This window comes from Agelaius tricolor, unplaced genomic scaffold (assembly GCF_023055355.1).
Source record: "Agelaius tricolor isolate 1412-34295 unplaced genomic scaffold, bAgeTri1.0.p SCAF_9, whole genome shotgun sequence".
Taxonomy (NCBI): Eukaryota; Metazoa; Chordata; class Aves; order Passeriformes; family Icteridae; genus Agelaius; species Agelaius tricolor.
The window spans coordinates 28,547,278-28,565,926 of record NW_027269269.1 but is presented as its reverse complement, the minus strand read 5'-3'; the positions used below and the strand labels follow the sequence as shown (position 1 = coordinate 28,565,926).

General features: G+C 36.8%; 1 protein-coding gene across 4 annotated transcripts in view; it reads right to left on the bottom strand.

Moving 5' to 3' along the window:
- Positions 1–18,649, bottom strand: part of DCBLD2 (discoidin, CUB and LCCL domain containing 2) — a 428,333-nt gene that overhangs the window by 15,713 nt on the left and 393,971 nt on the right. Inside the window, exon 15 of one of the 4 annotated variants that reach the window (XM_071433402.1) lies at positions 13,779–16,431. The exons of the other annotated variants lie outside the window; for them this stretch is intronic. Within the exon in view, the coding sequence (XP_071289503.1) occupies positions 16,097–16,431 (335 nt within the window). The 3' untranslated portion in view covers positions 13,779–16,096. Of the gene's footprint in view, positions 1–13,778; positions 16,432–18,649 lie in introns of those variants that run through there. 4 annotated transcript variants of the gene reach the window in all.

The window sequence follows — 18,649 nt, the reverse complement described above, 5'->3', positions numbered from 1 at the left end:
CACTCTTGAGGGCTTGCAGATGTGAATGAATCTGTCCTTGATTTTTTTTTTTTTTTTTGAATGTGTATGACCTGATCTGGTATTGTGTACTGTACCGTATTGTTTTATAAACAGACATGTTTAAACTGTTTGAAAGCCGTAGTTGAAAGTCAGGTGGCAATTATGAGTTGGCTGTCAAAAGAATTGTTATCTGGTTTAAGCAAAATATCAATAGAAACATTCAATCCACTCCTGTGATACAGATTCCTTTTGAATTTACAGGGTAATTTGCGTTAGTGGTTGTACTGCATGTGCAATAAATACAACTTGTTTGGTTTCTAATGATGATAATAGTCCTCTTTGTAGTACTATAAGAATTGAATCTACCATCATTATTTTCCTATTATTATTGTGCTGTAAAGGAAAAATAGTTTTGCATTAACCGAGGAATAAAATGCATGTATTTAACATCATTCTTGCAGGTAGTCCTCAATTCTGAAAATACCTCTCAGAAGCTGAATCAAACAGGAAAGCTAGACAGATGGCAGAATGCAGAACCTGCTATTTAGGATCGAGTACAAAATAACACCCAAGAAATTCTTCATGGATCCTGCATAAGTACAAAGACATCAATATTTAAAGTTGAAAAAGAGTCAATGTGAAACTTGTTTGATGAACAAAAAACTATGCTAATCAAGAGACTACAGTGCCAAGTGTGCGAAAGGCATTTTTGTAATTAACATTCCCAGCATGAAAAAACACTATTTTTATTGTAGATTGTTTAAGAGTGCACAGCAGTTTGGAAAAAAATGCTTTTCTTTTTCTATTAATAGGAACTGTGTATCATTCTAAGAGATACTGTAAACAGATTTTTAAAAACAATGTTATTTTAAAGGTTCATTATATTCATAAATACTTCACATGAAAAAATTTGATCTGCTGTTCATCCTGAAGACTCTTAAAGGAAAATGTCTTTGTTGCATTCTCTGCTCAGTAGTACAGGAGCTCAGTCTTACCTGCATTCTAATGCTTTTTTATGTTCCTGATGTCACGGCTTAGACGTCCTTGTCTCCATTACCATCATGATTTCCAGATCAAGTGATGAGAATTTTTGTTCTTCATTGGTGAAGTTAAGGGTCATAACATTTATGTCAAGTCAATTTGAAGTTTTTTTTCAAAAGGAATCTCTTCCTTCCTAGTGAAAACCATTGGCAATAGCAAACCTACTCAGTTTTTCAGGAAGCGAAAAAATACACCTGCACTGTACGATTTCCTCAGGTTGTGTTCCGCCAGAAGAAGAAAACTGCTGTTTTCTTCCTCTTCTATCACCTTAGACTTACTTTATTCAAAATCTTTTTAAACCTTTGAATTTCTATTTATAGCTAATTACTTTCACAGTGTGCTATAGCATATGTATTTTAAAAGGCCATTTGTACATATTCAAATGGCTTACTTCTATTCTATTAAGAAATGGCTGTACTTATTTTAAGAAAACATAAAGGTGCACTAATATCTTATACAAAATTTAAAAAACCCCAACTATTAAAAATGATACCAACAAATGATGTCTGTAAGACTGTGGCATGAGGCTTTTTCCAGAACAAAGTGCAGTTCTTCCCAATTCTATTTTTCCTGCTGATTACTTTGTACACAAATATTTTTACACACTCTTCTAATAGTGGCATATTACTACTAGGGTAGAGTATTGCCCTGCCCTGCCAGCATTGGAATTGACTCGATTGTAGTTGTGTTCAAATTTGCTGATGAGACAAGATTTTTTTGCTGAACACATTTCAGCAAGCAAGAGAGCTTCTTAGTCTTTAGATGCTGAGTCCAAGAAAAAGATGAATGAGGTGATGCCATGCCTTGTGTTCTGAAGAGAGATCAAAAACTTATTTCTGGAGTCACCCCCCTCTTGGTACAGAAAGTGCACAGAGGGCTTTGAAGCAGCACTTTTACCCTCCTTACTTTCACTAGTAAATCTGAGACAGAGCTTGTCCCAAGTTTTGTGCAAAAATACTCTTTTGATGCAACTGTTAACCAGACAATATCTTTGGGAAAACTTGCAGTGGCAGAAAGCAAACCCTTCCTGGGAAATCTACTGAAATGGTTCAGAAGTTATTCCCATTCACTGTTGCTAACCTCTGCTGTTTAGCTGTCAGATATGTTTGGGACCATGTTGAAATAATTCTAAACAAGGTACTGCTGCTGCACTATTGAGTAATCATAGGTATTTTCCATAGGTGTAAGGGAAAAATATTTCTATTGGTAAAAATGAGTTTAATAGAAAACAATAACAGCATGGTAGAAAAAAAAATTACATCAATAGACTGAAGATGCCCAGAATTCTTATTTTGAAGTTACACAGAGTGAATATTTTCTAAAGAAGGTTGTGAAACTTCTTATTAAGAAGTAGGAGTACATTCCACGTGACTGGTGCACAAGTTCATATTTCCAATTTACAAAAAACATATTATTAAAAGAAAAATGTTCTGCCTTGTGGAGAAGTAGCCCATTAGTAATTTTACCAAAGGTAGGATTATAGATCAAGTATTCCTACAGGACAGTAGTACTACGAAAAGCCTTTTGGCGTATATTTAACTACAGGAAACTTGAGAAAGCAGAAGGGTGTCTTTCCCTGCTGCGAGCTGTACTTCCTATTTGCTAGTGCTGCTTAAACATTGTCTAAAGAAAACTTGTCAAGGTAAGATAAGACTGTTGTATAAAAGCAACTGTAACTATCCATTCCATTCCAGACAATTTTAACTAGAAAGTATGAGACACACACTCTAGTTGAATACTCTTATGCATAGATGGAGTATACCATCACTAATAAATGGGGACTCTAGACAAATGAGCAAATGCAGATGAATTTCAGGTAAGGAAATTATTGGAGAGCTAACTGCAGTCCCTCGACTTTACAAGAAATGATGTCCAGTAATCCCAACCAGAAACATATAGAACTCCATTTTGAAATGGGTTGCGTTTGTGGTCTTCTGTTCTTCCTATATGAAGGAACTGTGTTTTGAATCAATCTTCAAAATGGTGTGGCTAAAGACCTTAGATGCCTCCAATTTTTTTTTTTTTTCCCTGGAAGCAACTGTCTCAAAACCTCTTTAAAGCTGACTTTTTCCCTTAAGATGCTGTATTTTAAAATAGCATCTTGTCATTTAACAGGGTATTCCAAACATCATTTAGAAATTTAGACTAAAAGTAACACTCTTCCTAGTAATCTTTCTTTTTTTGCAGCTCAGTGTTAACATAGGCAGCAAAGAAGAGAAAAGACTGCAGCTCTTTCTGGAACATCTGGAACAAATGCCCTTGTTTATGTTCTAATCATTCACTTCACCAAAATACCTAATGATGAAGAAAAAGTTGTAAAGGCATTACTATTAGTATATATGGCAATGTATGGGTGTGATTTATCAAGTAGAATTTGTATTGCATAGATGATACTTGGCAAACAGCAAATTAAGAGGGTTTTTTCAGCTCTCAGACTGATGTTACATGTCAGAAATTTAATAAAAAGATAACAAGAAGGATATTTTTTGACTCAGTGAACATGAAACTTAATTATACCCTTATCATGGACATCTGAATCTTATGAGTAGACAGTGTCTGATTTGGAAAAAAATAATGAATTATCACAGTTTAAAGAAACATATGACCATAAACACTTTGCTGATGGAACATAGCCTATTCATTGGCTGAAATGAAGCAGGTAGACAGGACATATGAAATATTTTTATGTGGATCAAACATTTATTTTCTAAAGTGATGCTGACAGATGGTGAACTCACCAGCTTAGATATTGCACAGTAGATAAGGGTACATAACTTGCTACATCAAGTTATCCCTTGGAATCATCATCCAAGGGGATTTTCCCCTGCATCTGTGAAAATGTGCCTACCTTTTTCACAATACTTTTGCAGCAGCTTTGTTAGGCCTGATCAGCTGGTATGGAGGGTGAATTATTCCCATGGCAAGGTGACTGGCCATGGGAATTTGCTTCAATGGATTTTGATCTCCCAGATATTTTGAAGACCTGCTTCAGCCCTGTTTGTCAAACACAGCCTTTAAATGGTGCTAAACAATTGTTCAGGCTGTGGATCACATGAAAAAGTACTTTCTGGTATCTGTACTGGGCCATATGCTCTTTATTCTCCCCCTCAACTTTTCCATCACCTCTCATCTGCTTCACATGAGCTATGTTCCAGGCCACAGGATACTTTTCACAGAATCTTGAGGCCTGATGCAGTAAGAATGATGAATAGAACACAGCTGGGATCAATTTTCCAGTTTGGATAAAATGCATTCTGCACACAAATCCAATGAGAAGGTGTTCCCCCTATGCCCAGAAAAACCTTCACTAGTACTAGTGTTCTATGTAAACTGCAATGTAGTCTGAAATAAAAACTTTTTTCTGAGAGTGTCTGGGAGATTTGTATGAAGCACATATATCTGACATATGCAATTTTGAATACCAGAGGAAAAAGAAAATGGCAAGAAGTTAATATTACTGGTTTTAATTTTAAATTCCATGCACTTTTTGAAAAAGTGTCAAGCTCAAATGCTCATCAACATATTTTAGTCATCTGCAAGTTAGTATTCATATAAAATGTGTTTCAAATGAAAAGAATTTCAAACCTTTCCTCAAAGTTTATATGCCTAGATTTATTATTTCTGATACATATTAGGTAAAAGGAAGACATTTCTTACTGTGGGGGTGCTGGAACACTGGAACAGGTTGCCCAGAGAAGTTGTGGACATCCCATCCCTGAAAGTATTCAAGGTCAGGTTGGATGGGGCTTTGAGCAGCAACAAAGGAAACTCTTGATGGTAGAGAAACAAAGTTTGAATCTAGAAGAAACTCAGATTGAAGTATAGGAGCAAGTCTTCTCTCAGCTCGCGAGGTAAATTCAAAGTTGTACAAAATTGCATTTATCTGTGATTTTCACTACTGTAACAGAATGGTTAATGAAAACTATGCAGAAGATAACAAATTTTCAAATAGATAAGAATTACAACATAAATACATGGATGGTTTTCAACATGGAACACTAAGAGAAAATATAACTTTTTCAGCAGCTAATTTGTATAGAAGGATGGTTCTGCACTTTTATTACTTGTCTGTATATTCTTCTTTATCAACTTCTAAGAAATCAGAAAGAAAATAATATGAATTATGAAGCAAATTAAACATGATTAAAGCTAGCAGAAGTCCTAAAGATTGGAGGCTTGTCTCCCCATTACGCACAGATTTTTGATGCACTGAACTGATTCTGCAATGCTGCACAATCGACTACCATTTGTGCAATAGATGATTAGAAAAGAATAACCTTGTAGATACAAAGTAATCAACATGTTCCTTCAAGAAATAGAATTTGAACAACGGAAATAATAACTTAATGTAACCTGTTGAACTGTGGAAGAGAATATCATTGCTAGTTACAGGATATTTTTTGAAATTTCTGAAAATATACCGTATTACATAAAACATAAACGTATTTTTGGTATCCTTTGTATAACCACATTAGTTTCATCTGTTTTAACTTCCTAATTTAATTAGGTAATTTTCAGATTTCCCTGCTAAATTTAAAGCAGTGTCTGGACACATATATGTGAGGCAGATGAAGTGTCAAGATGACAGTACCCTATTCTGTCAAAGTCAGATATGTCACTCTGCAAAGTATTTATGACACCAAGACCTGACTAGCACCGCACTGAAACCTAAGTTACAAGCCATAAAAACTGTCAGTCGGCACTAAAAACAGCTCTCTGCTGAACGAATTGAGCCATAGTGAACATGGCATTGCAATATATACACATATGGATACCAGTTCATTTTCTTCATTTACATTCTTTTCCAAAGCTGTCTTTTCTTTGGGGCTGCATCGTCTCTCAAACTCCCATAACTTTTAGAGGTGTAAATGCTAGCTGGGATGATTATTCTTACAAGATCAATAGAAAGTAGATGGATCTGTAATTTGCTAGATGTTCCCCATTGGTCTGCTACTACATGCATTTGGAAAAAGTTCCTTTCTAGATTTCTTGTAGACCCCTTTAGATACTTGAAGAGTGCTGTAAGTTCTCCTGCGGCTGAACAGACCCAACTGTCTCAACCTACCTTCACAGGAGAGGTGTTCCAGACCTCCGATCACCCTTGTGGCCTCCTCTGGATTTGTTCCAATGGGTTCACACCTTTCATGTCTTGGGATTCCCAGACCATGACAGTTCAGTTTAGGCAACCCACTTGAGTCTATCCCTTTCTTATTTTCAGTTTTCTATGGGGAGAACTGGAGTATTCATAGAGGCTTATGGAAATCACAGTTTATGTGAACTTAATCATCTGCATTGTAAATTCTACTGCTGGAACTGAGCAGTTACATTTCACAATTTTGAGCATCATATAACTGAAGTATTTTGGTTGAATGCCTGCCTAGCTCTGTTAGTTTAATGCAACTGCACCACAGAATGCTAATGATGCAAAAAAAGGTATGTTAAAAACAACAAACAAGTCAATAGGAATTAATAAAGCAAAATGACATTTCAACCCAATATGTCATTTAATAAAAATAATTGTTTTAATTAACACACAATATATAAATAGAACTTCAATTAGAAAAATGTATTAAAAGTGATATGCTATAAATGATAAATCATAGATCATAGGGCAACCTATAAACCAATTGCCAAACTCAGAAAGAAATGTCAGTGAATTAATATATACTTGTGATGGTCTCAACCCATAAATACAAACCTAGATACTCCCTTAAAGAAAAAAATAAAAGGCTATTTTTCCTGTGGTGATACATATTGGCTGATTCTTTACAACCCTACTATTTATTATGTATAATAGTCCTATTATCTTCAAATTTTTCAGAGCACTACTTGTGTACCAATAAAGTGGTCTGCTTCTTCAGTTACAAAGTTTTACTGTATCTTGATTAGTTATCACTACATTGCAGCGATTATTCTGTGATTTTTTTTCTACTTATACTCTTTTTTTTCAGCCTTCCGACTTCAGAATTCAAAGACCAAAGTATGAAATACATTGAGGTATATGCTCATGGGACAAGATGACTTTTACACTTTCTTTTGGCATCCCCTAGTGGTGTACAGCTGTGAAGACTCCTCCTTGACACTGAAGATCTCAAAACAGCTCCTATGTTTCTTTGGCCAAATCCTTTTGAATGTTAACAACAGCTAAAGAAATAGCAGGTTAATGGGAAAATATTTATATTCTCTTCAAGCAACATAATTTCATTACTTCAATGAATATACCGTCTCCTTAAACAGTACATCTAATTACACTACTTTGCTTGTTTTACATCATTTATTTTATCTCTTTATTTTTATTTTGGTTTAGGTTTCGTGGTTTTTTAAATCTTAATAACAGAGAAAGAAATGTTAAATTTGTCATCCAAACTATACCATGGTAAATATGCTTTGTGATAATGCAGTGAGGCAAGGCATAATTTTCCATCACTTAATAAGTCATGTGAAGATGTAAAATCTGCATAAAAATTCCAACTCCGTTCCTTGAGGATTGGATGGAATTTTTTCCCATTATTAGTATTATTATTACTTATGAAACTTTATTTTTCCAAAGAGAGTGGAAAAATATTAGTGACATTAACATCTGTCTACTTGTTGTAGCTGCAGTGTTTCCTAATGTGGAAACCTTCAATCTCCCTTTAGACGCCAGGCATATCTGGAAATATGATCAAACCAGGCTCCCTAGAAGAATCAAAGGAGACAAACTAGCATATCAGATTAACAAACTAGGAATTCTCTGCTGGCTATAGAAGTATTGGGCTGCACTTTTAGACAGCATTTTTTTAGGACACAAGCATACTCTCTTTTCTCACCATTATTAAGCATGCTCATGTGAATTTTGTCAAGAAAGGACCTCAGAAATGGACAACCCCTGTCTGGTCTATGATCACAGGGTGTGCACATGAATGGGAGCTGAAGGATCTTTCTGTGAAAACTTACTAAGAATGAAAAATAAACAATTTTAATAGAAATCAAATATACTGCTGAAAGCTGATGTTGATCAATGACACCATCCAAATGACAAATGATTTCTAATTGCAGATTTTGCTCATTCTTTGAATGCTCATTCATCTCTAGTGAGTATAGAATGGGAGTATGTATTGCTAAATATTAATACTTTCCATTAATCTTAAAATGCATTTATGATTTTCAGTTAGATGGAATATTATCACCTGTGTCCTTTCAGGTTATCTATTGGACAGTAATAGTATCTTCCTTTTTTGATAGAATACTTTGACTCTTCATCCACACATATCTTTATATTTTCTTTTTTTAAAAATAAAAACTTGTGATTTCTTCAAATAAAAAGTTCACTGATATTTAAATAAACATAAAAACCACTATTATCTTACCTTCCTCCCCCTCCCTGCCCCACTTTCCCCTATTGTTTGGGTTTTTTTAAATTGTAGCTTATTAGTATTTTTCTAGAGTTAATGACTAGAATATTCCTTTTTTGTAGATGGGATTTATGAAGCATAAATAGCTCATAGTGATAGGTGATAGCGCATAGGTGACTTGCTATGTTGAATTTTCAGGCAACCCCAACAAGGGAAGAGATGAGAATCTTGACTCCATGTTTCAGAAGGCTGATTTATTATTTTATGATGTATATTATATTAAGAGAAAATGATATATTAAAACTATATTAAAAGAATAGAAGAAAGGATTTCATCAGAAGGCTTGAAAGAAATAGAAAAGAATGATAAAATCTTGTGAGTGACCAGAGAGTCCAAGACAGCTGTACTGTGATTGGCCATTAATTAAAAACAACCACATGAGACCAATCAAAGATGCACCTGTTGCATTCCACAGCAGCAGATAATTATTGTTTACATTTTGTTTCTGAGGCCTCTCAGCTTCTCAGGAGAAAAGATCCTAATGAAAGGATTTTTCATAAAATATGTCTGTGACATTGCTAAATAGGTAATAACTGCCTGGAACAGAGAGTCCAGGAGTCTTTGCTCCCAAGCGTATATTTTAATTTTACACAATCTATTTTCTCCAGGTATAGACTATAAACTAAGAGGATTCAATTTCATATACAATGAACATTTTTGCCATGCACCTTAACTTTCAAAACAAAAGTCTTGAAAGTGTGCCTTATATTTAAGTAAAGGATAATGCTGACAACCAGTGACATTAATAAACATCTGCAAGACGCTGAGGCTAGTTCTGTGTGTATAAGTAGCACCAGGACAGGAAGAAGGCTTGCCATTATTCATGCTGAATTGCCAGCACCATCTACAACACTGCTTTCTGTATGCCAGCTCTTTCCCAGGAAGTGTCTAGGCTTGGACAGCACATCCTCCTAGGCAGTACAGAAGAACAAACCCTGTGTGGTGATGAGACAGTTTAAGCAAGAGTACACAATAAGGCTTTGCGACCTAAGCCTGAGATCAAAGAAGTGTCCCTTGCAGAAAATACCATGTAACTGCATCAAAATTGATTTCTTTAGAACTGCTGTATCTTTAACCATGAATCAATGTATTTGTCTATAGAGTTATCTTACTTCCTGAAGTTCTTAGATTGCACTGAAATAAATTTCCTTGAATTTCAGAGGGTCAAACATTTCCTTCCATCTGTAGGGCAAACTGTACTGCCAGGTACAGACCAGTATCTACACTGGACCCAAACCTTGTTTCTTTTGAAATTTTTATTGAAATCAGATGCATCCCTTCTTGATATTTAGAATGTTCTGTATGAGTCATGAAATAATACCATATGGTATCAACTGTTACTTAATTTCAAACATAGTGAAGGAGAAAATGAAGTTTCTACTTTTCATCTTAAAGTGCATCTGACTTAGTTGCCATGCTGTTTCAATGGTTTTGTCTATGCCATTTAGTTGAACATTCTTGTCCCTGTGAAATTACATTTTTTATTATATTTAAAGCCTCATTTTAGTCCAAACCACACTATCTATACAATTTCTGTTCAGAACATAGGCCACTCTCTCACAGAACAAATACAAGAGTACAGAACAAATACAAGAAGTTATTTTTCTCCTTTTTGTTATAGAAATGTAGATGGTTGGAGGTCCAACCTCTCAAGATATGGAAAAGTATTGAACTGACATCTATTTAATTGAATAGTAATTTCTGTGAATGCAAATACTGCACTGCAGTTTCCCAAAACATTTGGCAAAAATTTTTAGGTTTAGGTTTTATCTCTCCATAAAAGTAAAACCAGTTGAAATCTTTTGTCCTGCTTCAGGGTAACAGTCATTCAACTGAAGGGTAAGGTTTCTGAAAAAACAGAGATTCATTCCAGCTGCCTTTTTTTTGCTCTTACTACTTCCCTTATGGTAAACAAACACCTAGTATCAGAAGTCAAAATCTGATTTGTTCTGGGAAAAAACCTTATATGTACATAATAAACAACTATTTCTTACAAATCCATCACCTATGACTCATATAGTTAATAGGAAATAATCCCATATTTGAGGTTCATAAAACAGGTATTTATAAAATTAATTAAATAGAAATAAATAGGATGGTGTTTGTTAACTCAATACAATATTCGAAGCTACAAAGTGAAACTCTAACATTTCCTGTGGGTTTCTGTTCCTCTTCTCCCACACTCAAGGAAAGACTGTATTCCACAGGTATATTCTGGATGTGGAAAGAAAATCTTAGAAATGGTGACTTAAGTAGTTCTAACATTTCTTAACAGTTTAATGCTGACTGCCTACCAGCTGCAATCCTTTGATTTATGGCTCTCCATTCCTTTCATTCCTTTTATTCTGAACAGCACAAAGATACTGTGCCACCATTTATAATGCAACAAGGGTAGGACATTTGTAACTTTTCCTCAGTAACAAGAACACCACATCATTCATATAGTCTGAGATAGAGTCAAGTAACAAAACGCAGTTCAAGACTTTTGCCAGAAAAATAGGATCAAATTCAAAGATGCAGTTTTCCAAATTCCCAATGCCTAGTGTCGAGCAGGAATCATAATTTTAAGTATTTGGCTTTGTTTCTTTTTTTTTTTTTCTGGAAAGAAATGTCTGTATAGTACATCCTAGCTGTCTCTCATGGGCCAGAGAAATTACTAAAGAACTAAATCTTCAAGTTATGTGTGTCCTTCAGTCCTAAAAATCTCATAAAAGGGCTGAAAAAAAGTCTGGAAGATTTTATTAATAAATTTGCAGAGTAGAGTGGGGGGAAAAAACCACACAGGGTAAGTTCATGCTTTTAGTTTTAGTATCATCTTCCTTACATGCACAGGTCAGCTACTGTCTGTATTGTAGAAAAGGTTTAGAGCCAGCAGTGTGTTTCTGGCCTTGATATGCAAACTTCTGCCTATTTGACTGTACTATGCTGAATGTCAAAACCTAGCTTAGCGTTTTGTCCCCTCTGAAAAAATAAAGGATTTTAAAGATTTTTTTTTTCATTAGAATATAGTAATAGTGAAATAATAATTTTATTCCTGCTCCAGTTTAAGCAGAGGTGAGTTCATCTATTTGTATATTAGTATATATTCATTACATAAATACAACAGAATATGAGGTCTAGTAAAATTTGCTGATTTAAGAAAAATAAAATCAGCATTTTATTTAAATGCAAAATCTAGTTACTATATTGTAAACAAACTTCACATGGTGTTTAATAAAAAACCTACTGAAATTGCTGAGAACTTTTCCCGTTTCCAATAGGCTTTATTTAAATCTGATTTTCAGCAGGAAATATCTGCAGTGCAGATATAATTATCTTTTCTCATATTTGTGACTCTTGTAGAGACTTGTTTATACTCATGCCACTGTGACTCAACAGGAACTGGCTCAGTACAACCTGAGTACAACAATATATCCTTCAAAGACTGAAAGCATGCTTCTTGTTAATTAAATATGCATGCGTGCATATTTGCAATGACAATGTATGTGCTGATTGATTTTTTCTGTGCCTTCACTTCTCATTCCATTTCTATTCAGCTGTTAATTAAATGTGTTTGCCTCACTAACCAGGAGTCTCCTATGATGGAGCAACTGCACCAGTGGACAGAGCTGGTGTCAAAACTATAAATGTCATCTATCCAGACCTTTGATAAGGTCCTGAACAACGTTCTTACTTCTGTATTGGAGAGGTATGGATTTGTTGAGTGAACTTTCAGATGAATAAAGAATTGGATGGACGGATGGATGGATGGATGGATGGATGGATGGATGGATGTTCAAAGAGTTGCAGTAAATGATTCAATATACAAGTGGAAACCAGTATTAAGAGGTCTCCCTCCGGTGTCTGTGCTGTGACTGATACTATTTAATATATTTATTGATGATGTAGACAAGGGGATTGAGAGCACCTTCAACTGACTTGCAGGTGACACCAAGCTGAGTAGCATAGTTGACATATCTGAGGGATGGGATGCCATCCAGAGACTGACAGGCTGGAGAAGTAAGCTCATGTAAATATACAGAAGTTCAGCAAGGCAAAGTGTCAGTACAGACTGGGTGATGAAGGTATTAAAAGCAGCCAGACAGAGAGAAGGAGTTGGGGATACTGTTGGATGAAAAATTGGACATGAACTGCCATGATGCGCTTGAAGACCTAAAAGAAAACTGCACCAAGTATGGGCAGCAGGTTGTGGAAGGTGATTTTCCCCTTCTAATCTGCTGTAGTAGACCACACCTTGAGTATTGCATCCAACTCTGGCATCCTTGTTAGAGGAAAGAAGAGAATTTGTTGGAGTGAGCCCAGAGGAGGGCCATGAAAATTATCAGAAAATGGAACGCCTCTCTTATGAGAAAAAATTGAGAGAGCTGGTGGTTTTACAGCCTGGAAAAGACCTTCTTATGGCCTTTCCATATATGTAAATGCAGCCTATAGGAAAGATGGAGAAAGACGTTTTACCATGGGTTTGTAGTGATAGGACAAGAAGCAATGGTTTTAGACTGAGAGAATAAAGGTTTAGATTGTCTGAAAAGAAGAGCTTTTTTAGAGTAAAGATGGTGACACATTGGAATAGGCTGTCTAGAGAGGTTGTAGACTCCCCATTCGTGGAAATTTTCAAGGTCAGGTTAGAGGGGGCTTTGAGCAACCAGATCTAAAGTCAGGTATCTCTGCCCAAGGCAGATGCTTGGAACTAGAAATTCTTTAAAGGTTCCTTCCAACCCAAAGCATTCTATGATTCTGTGATTGCAGATATGAGTGACATAATCTCTGGTTGTATTGTTAGAGGCATGAGAATAGTATAGAGAAAATTTAATTTAAAATCTGTTAACTTTGAATTTAGAGTAATGTGATTTTGATCCTTAATATATGTTTTATTTTGCGTGTGCAGCATTGAATAACATATTTTTAATTCATTCTAAATAATAATAAAGTATAGAATAGAAATGGAAAATCTTTTTAGCCTTTAGGCATGACCACATTACTTGTATAATGTATAGAATTTTAAAAAAGGCCAAACAATTTTACAGACAACTGTGTGTTATTATTTCAAGTGTGATGTAGTAATTGATGCTACTGTTTTCAGAGATCTGTGTTTTTTCAAAAACAGGCAAAGAGATATAAATCAATGTGGACCAAGTACAAGTTTCATCAATTTCAGGGGTACGCTCCAGGCAATCTTGGTATACTGGCACATTTTCTCAGTATGAGACGTAGCTGAAAACCTTTCTGGTATGATTCAGATGACAAATGCCACCTCTGAGCTGGATACGCAGACCCTGGGGAAATGACTTTTTCCCATGGAAAATAGTCTCAGTTTGTGGCCACTCGCACTGGCCAACAGCAGGGTGCCAACCTAAAAAGTTGCGAACTCGGCTGGATTTCTCCAAAACTAAAGCTGACAGCAAGTAGGACTAAGCATTCCCTTAGAGCCCCAAACGTCACCTCTGAGCTGATAGCCTCACCCTGGGGAAATGACTTCTTTTTCCATGGAAAATGGCCTCCGTTTGTGGCCACTTGTACTGGCCGACAGCTGGGTGCCTATCTAAAAATTTCCAACCTTCACTGAATTTCTCCAAAACTTAAGATGCCAGCAATTGGGACCCTCCCTTCCCTGACAGTACCAAATCCACCTCTGAGCTGATATCCAGACCCTGAGGAAATAATTTCTTTTTCCCATGGAAAATGGCTTCCATTTGCCACCACTCGCACTGGCCAACAGCAGGGTGCCAACCTAAAAAGTTGCAAACTTTGCTGGTGTCATGGTTTGACACTGGCACAATGCCAGTGCCCCCATGAGAATACCCTCTCTCTGGTTTCTGCTGTGAGATGTGACCAGGAAAAAGCAAAGCAGGCTCTCACTTAGGAGAAAAAAAATTTATTATCTAAACTACAAGGGAAAGGGAAAAAAAAGAAAAAAAGAAACACACAAGGAAAATGAAAACTTCACAAATACATCTCCTCCTCCTCCCCACCAAATTCCCAATACAATACATCCCCCAGATCATCAACTCTCAGTCCGGCACCACCCTTCAGAATACTCAATCTTCAGTTCATCAAGAGGAGAAGGAGTCCTTCTTGTGCCAATGGTGACTTCTTCCTTTCATGTCCAGCACTCTCACCACTGAACACGGACCAGAGCTGCTTCTAGGGTCGACTTTTAAAGATGCTTTGTCCCACTCCAAAAAGGCACAGTCTCAACTTTGGGACATCTGTCCCCCCCATATTTTTTTCACCCCCTGGGCCCAAGGGGTACCTACACCGAACCTTCTTGGTCCTGAGGCATTGCCTCCCCCTAAAATACAGTCCCTGGATCACAAGGAAACATGGCTCTGTCCGTGGCTACACAAAAAGAGTCTAGCATAAGCTACTCCATCATCTCTTCCACCTGAGTTCTCTATTTCTCTCGTGGCCCATTTCCTCTTATCTCATCTATATCTCTCTTCTCATTCAACTCCAGGAGGATTAGCATTTGTAAGGTTTCCATCATCCAAGAAAAGGGTTAAAAATCTCAGGCTCTGTCTGTCCAGAACTCCCACGGCTGCCCTGCCGGGCACCTTCTCGCAGCCTCCCCTTCTCCTTCTCGGCCAGCCACTATTAAATTTCAAGGTGGCACAAGCACAGGCACAGGCTCTCTCTCTCTGTCTCTCCTGGGGGGGTGGGGGGTGGTGGGGGGTGGCTGCCCGATGTCTCTCAGTGCTCCTCCACCCTTCCATCCTGCAGGGGCCTTCACCTCCCTTCTGTCCAGGGCCCGGCCTACCTCACCCGGCCGCATGGCTGCCCCTCCCCCGCCCAGCCCACAGCCAGGCAGGGGAGCTCTGAACCTTTCACTGACCAGAACCCAAGAGAGCCTCCAGGGGAGAGCCCTGCTTTTAACCCCGTGTTCTCAAAGGCATATCCAATGTCCCAATGGCCACATTAGGTGCCAACATTAAAATCTGAGCACCAATTGGCCTGACCACAGCATCCCAGAAAACATAGTTCCTGTCAAACTACCACAGCTGGATTTCTCCAAAACTAAAGCTGACAGCAACTAGGCCCAAGCATTCCCTTACAGCCCCAAACACCAACTCTGAGCTGATAGCCAGACCCTGATGAAATTACTTCTTTTTCCCATGGAAAATGGCTTCCATTTGCGGCCACTCGCACTGACTGACACTGGGGTGCCAATCTAAAAATTTGCCAACTTAAAAGTTAACTGGCTGTGGTTTTGATTTCCTTCTTAAATATATCACCGAGGTGCTACCAGCTTCTCTAATTGGCTTAGCAGCATGTCTGTTCTTAGTACCAAGCAGGGATTCACTTTGCCAGGCATGGAGGAAGCTTCTAGGAGCTTTTCACAAAAATTCACTTCTGTGGCTGGCTTCTTCCCTCCCCACCAAAAACCAAGCTGTGCAAAACCAACACCTTAACTAATACATAGTATGCATCCAATAATTTCTTTTAAATGATACTTTACATTTTTTACCACATGCACTGAAATGGATCAATAATATTGATCAAAATAGTTCCAGTTAAATAGAAATATTGGGTCATGCAATTCTGATTTACATAAGTATTTTTTGTACAATACACAGAAGCTTTTTTCACCTCTAAAGAAATGGTTTGGATCAGAAGATCCAGTATTGCCATCCTGAGATTTTTGTTTTGAAGGCCATAAGCTGTGCTCAGTGTTTTGGGTATATTCTTTGTTGTGCCTTGCACATATATTTTGGATAGAAAGCCAGTATAGATGGTGTCCTTGCTGCAGTAGCCATGCTAAATAAGGCAGAGTGTCTGGCTGAGGTACTGGGGCTGTAGACTATCCACCACTTGCCCAGGCAGGTGAGCATCTCTAAAGGAATATAATATTGGCTATGCTCTCGGAGATTTACAGAGAGAAAGATCCTCATAGCTCCAATGATTTGGCTCCTGGAGCTCTGAGGAACATGTTGTAAAGAAGAAGGCTGCCGTCTTTTCCAACAATCTTCCATGCATTCAAGAGAATAATTGAACTTCTTGTCTGAGAAAGAAAGAAATAATAGTAGTAATTAGTTCTTTTTCTCTGTGCATCACTGATTGAGTTTGGGTATGTTATATATATTTTTTTTTTTTCTTTAAATATTACATCGTAAGGTGTTCCAAATTCCCAAATTCTGCTTCACTTTATTTTGTAGACTGGTTCATCTTCTCTCTGCTGTATTATTGCAGACCATATCTGAATGGATTTTTCTCTTTTTCATTTTGAACATTATAACATTTAAACTGTACGAACAGAACACTTTATTTATCATTATTTTACCAGTTTGCAAGGAAATACAGAATTTTGAAGACAAGTGGCACAACTCCACTTCTGGTTTTCTATGGAAGAGAAGAATTACAATGTGCTACATTCACAACATTGTTTACAGTAATATTGCAGCTGGTTTCCAACAATTTAGGTCAGGTTCTGGAAGCAGGCACCTATGATAGAATAGAAGTCTAAAGAACTTCTATTCTAAAACCTAAACTAAAAACGCAGCAGTTTGGCTGCGTTTCTTGAAAAATAGCTAATATGTATCGGCACTGTGCTGAATCCTGTTGTACAGACACTTCCTTTGACATCTGAACTCATTGCTGGACCTCTGTATCTCAGAATCTGCTACAGTAAACCTGTGTTTCCTTATAGCTTTGGTTCTAATCTATAAAATTTGGTTCTAATCTATAAAAGCAAGAAAAGGTTGCCATATCACTACAAGATAAAGAATATATTTAGAAAGCAGTTAATGGACTGCTTTTTTTATACAAGTAGGAATTATACAGATTTAGTTGTTTGATGGGGTTTTTTTGCTTCTCAATAGAATTTTAGAAGTGATAGGGTAAGAAAGTGTGGATTTTTAAAGGTTTGCCTTAAAAGAAGAATTACAGGGGAAAATGTTGAAAATAATTAATCCAGAACTCTCTGCCTTTCCTACAGAGTTTCAGAACTGAAAACCAAGAGGAGAGAGTCCAGACAAGATGATTGAATAGAATGAATTCAAAATAGCATTCTTTTCTCTCTGAATTACAGCTCTAAACCTCAGGATATTAATAGGAAATACATACAATCTCTAACATTTAAAAATGGATGATGAAGTTTTATATCCAGTGAAGTGTAAGGCTTCACATTTTAATCTGATTTGCATTTTGGTGAAAGCCTGGAATCTTTTGCAATTTGCCAGATAACAAGTGATTTAGAACAGTAAGTATGCAAGTAATCTTTTGGACCCTTCATCTTCCTTCTTATGACAATTAATACATTTATTATACTCTTATTTTTATTCCATTGGGGATTTGATCATGAAAATGTCTAGTCATTCTTTTCTGGTTTTGAACCACTCAAAGGCATTAATCAAAACTATTCAGAAATTCTTGATCTGCAACAGTGACAAGCACTAGACTTGGTAAGAGTCAGTGCAAGAGTCAGCATAACAGCTGATGTCAGTGGACACCCCTATGACAGCACATGGCGGGCTGTTTCTGGCAGGACTGATGTTTGAGGGGCTCAAATTCTGTGAAATAGAACATTCTAGGGATGGGAAAAATAGAAACAGATTCTGAACTTTCCACCCAAACCATGAACAAGTAATAGGGCAGGTAATTTTCTGTGGAAATTTCTTTAGCCCCAGTGTTGTGGATGATGATTACTCTTTCTACCTCCTTTGGCCAGCTACCAACACAGACACGTTACTCCGCTTATGGACAGAAAACTAGAATGAGTGATTTTTGAACAAAACACCTATCAGGACCTTAGAATGTTTTTTGCTTCAAAAGGTTTCAAGGGAGATAGGGAAACAATTCCATTTTCGAGAGTGTGTTGAGAAGACAAGGTTGAAAGTTAAAACCCATGGTTTCTGTTTCTATATATGTTACTGATTTTGCTTATTATCTTAGTCATATAATGTTGGAATGTTGGGAGACACAAGACAAATGATGGACTTTGGATCTGGTTAACATAAGAGATTTGGTAATAAGATGCCTTGGCAAAAGCAAATGGAACTTTGAAAATTAGACCTAGATTGCAAGAAGATTAAATCAAACCAGTTTAACAGAAAAAGAAAATCCCATTAAACTCTGCAAGCAAGAGATATTGTTATATGCATAATTTTGTGTATGTGATTTTAACCTAATAATTGTAGTACACATTACTAGTCACCCTGAAATAGTATATAAGCGTTTGTATCCCCCAATAAAATCGGATTCTGATCACAGAGTCAGTCTCC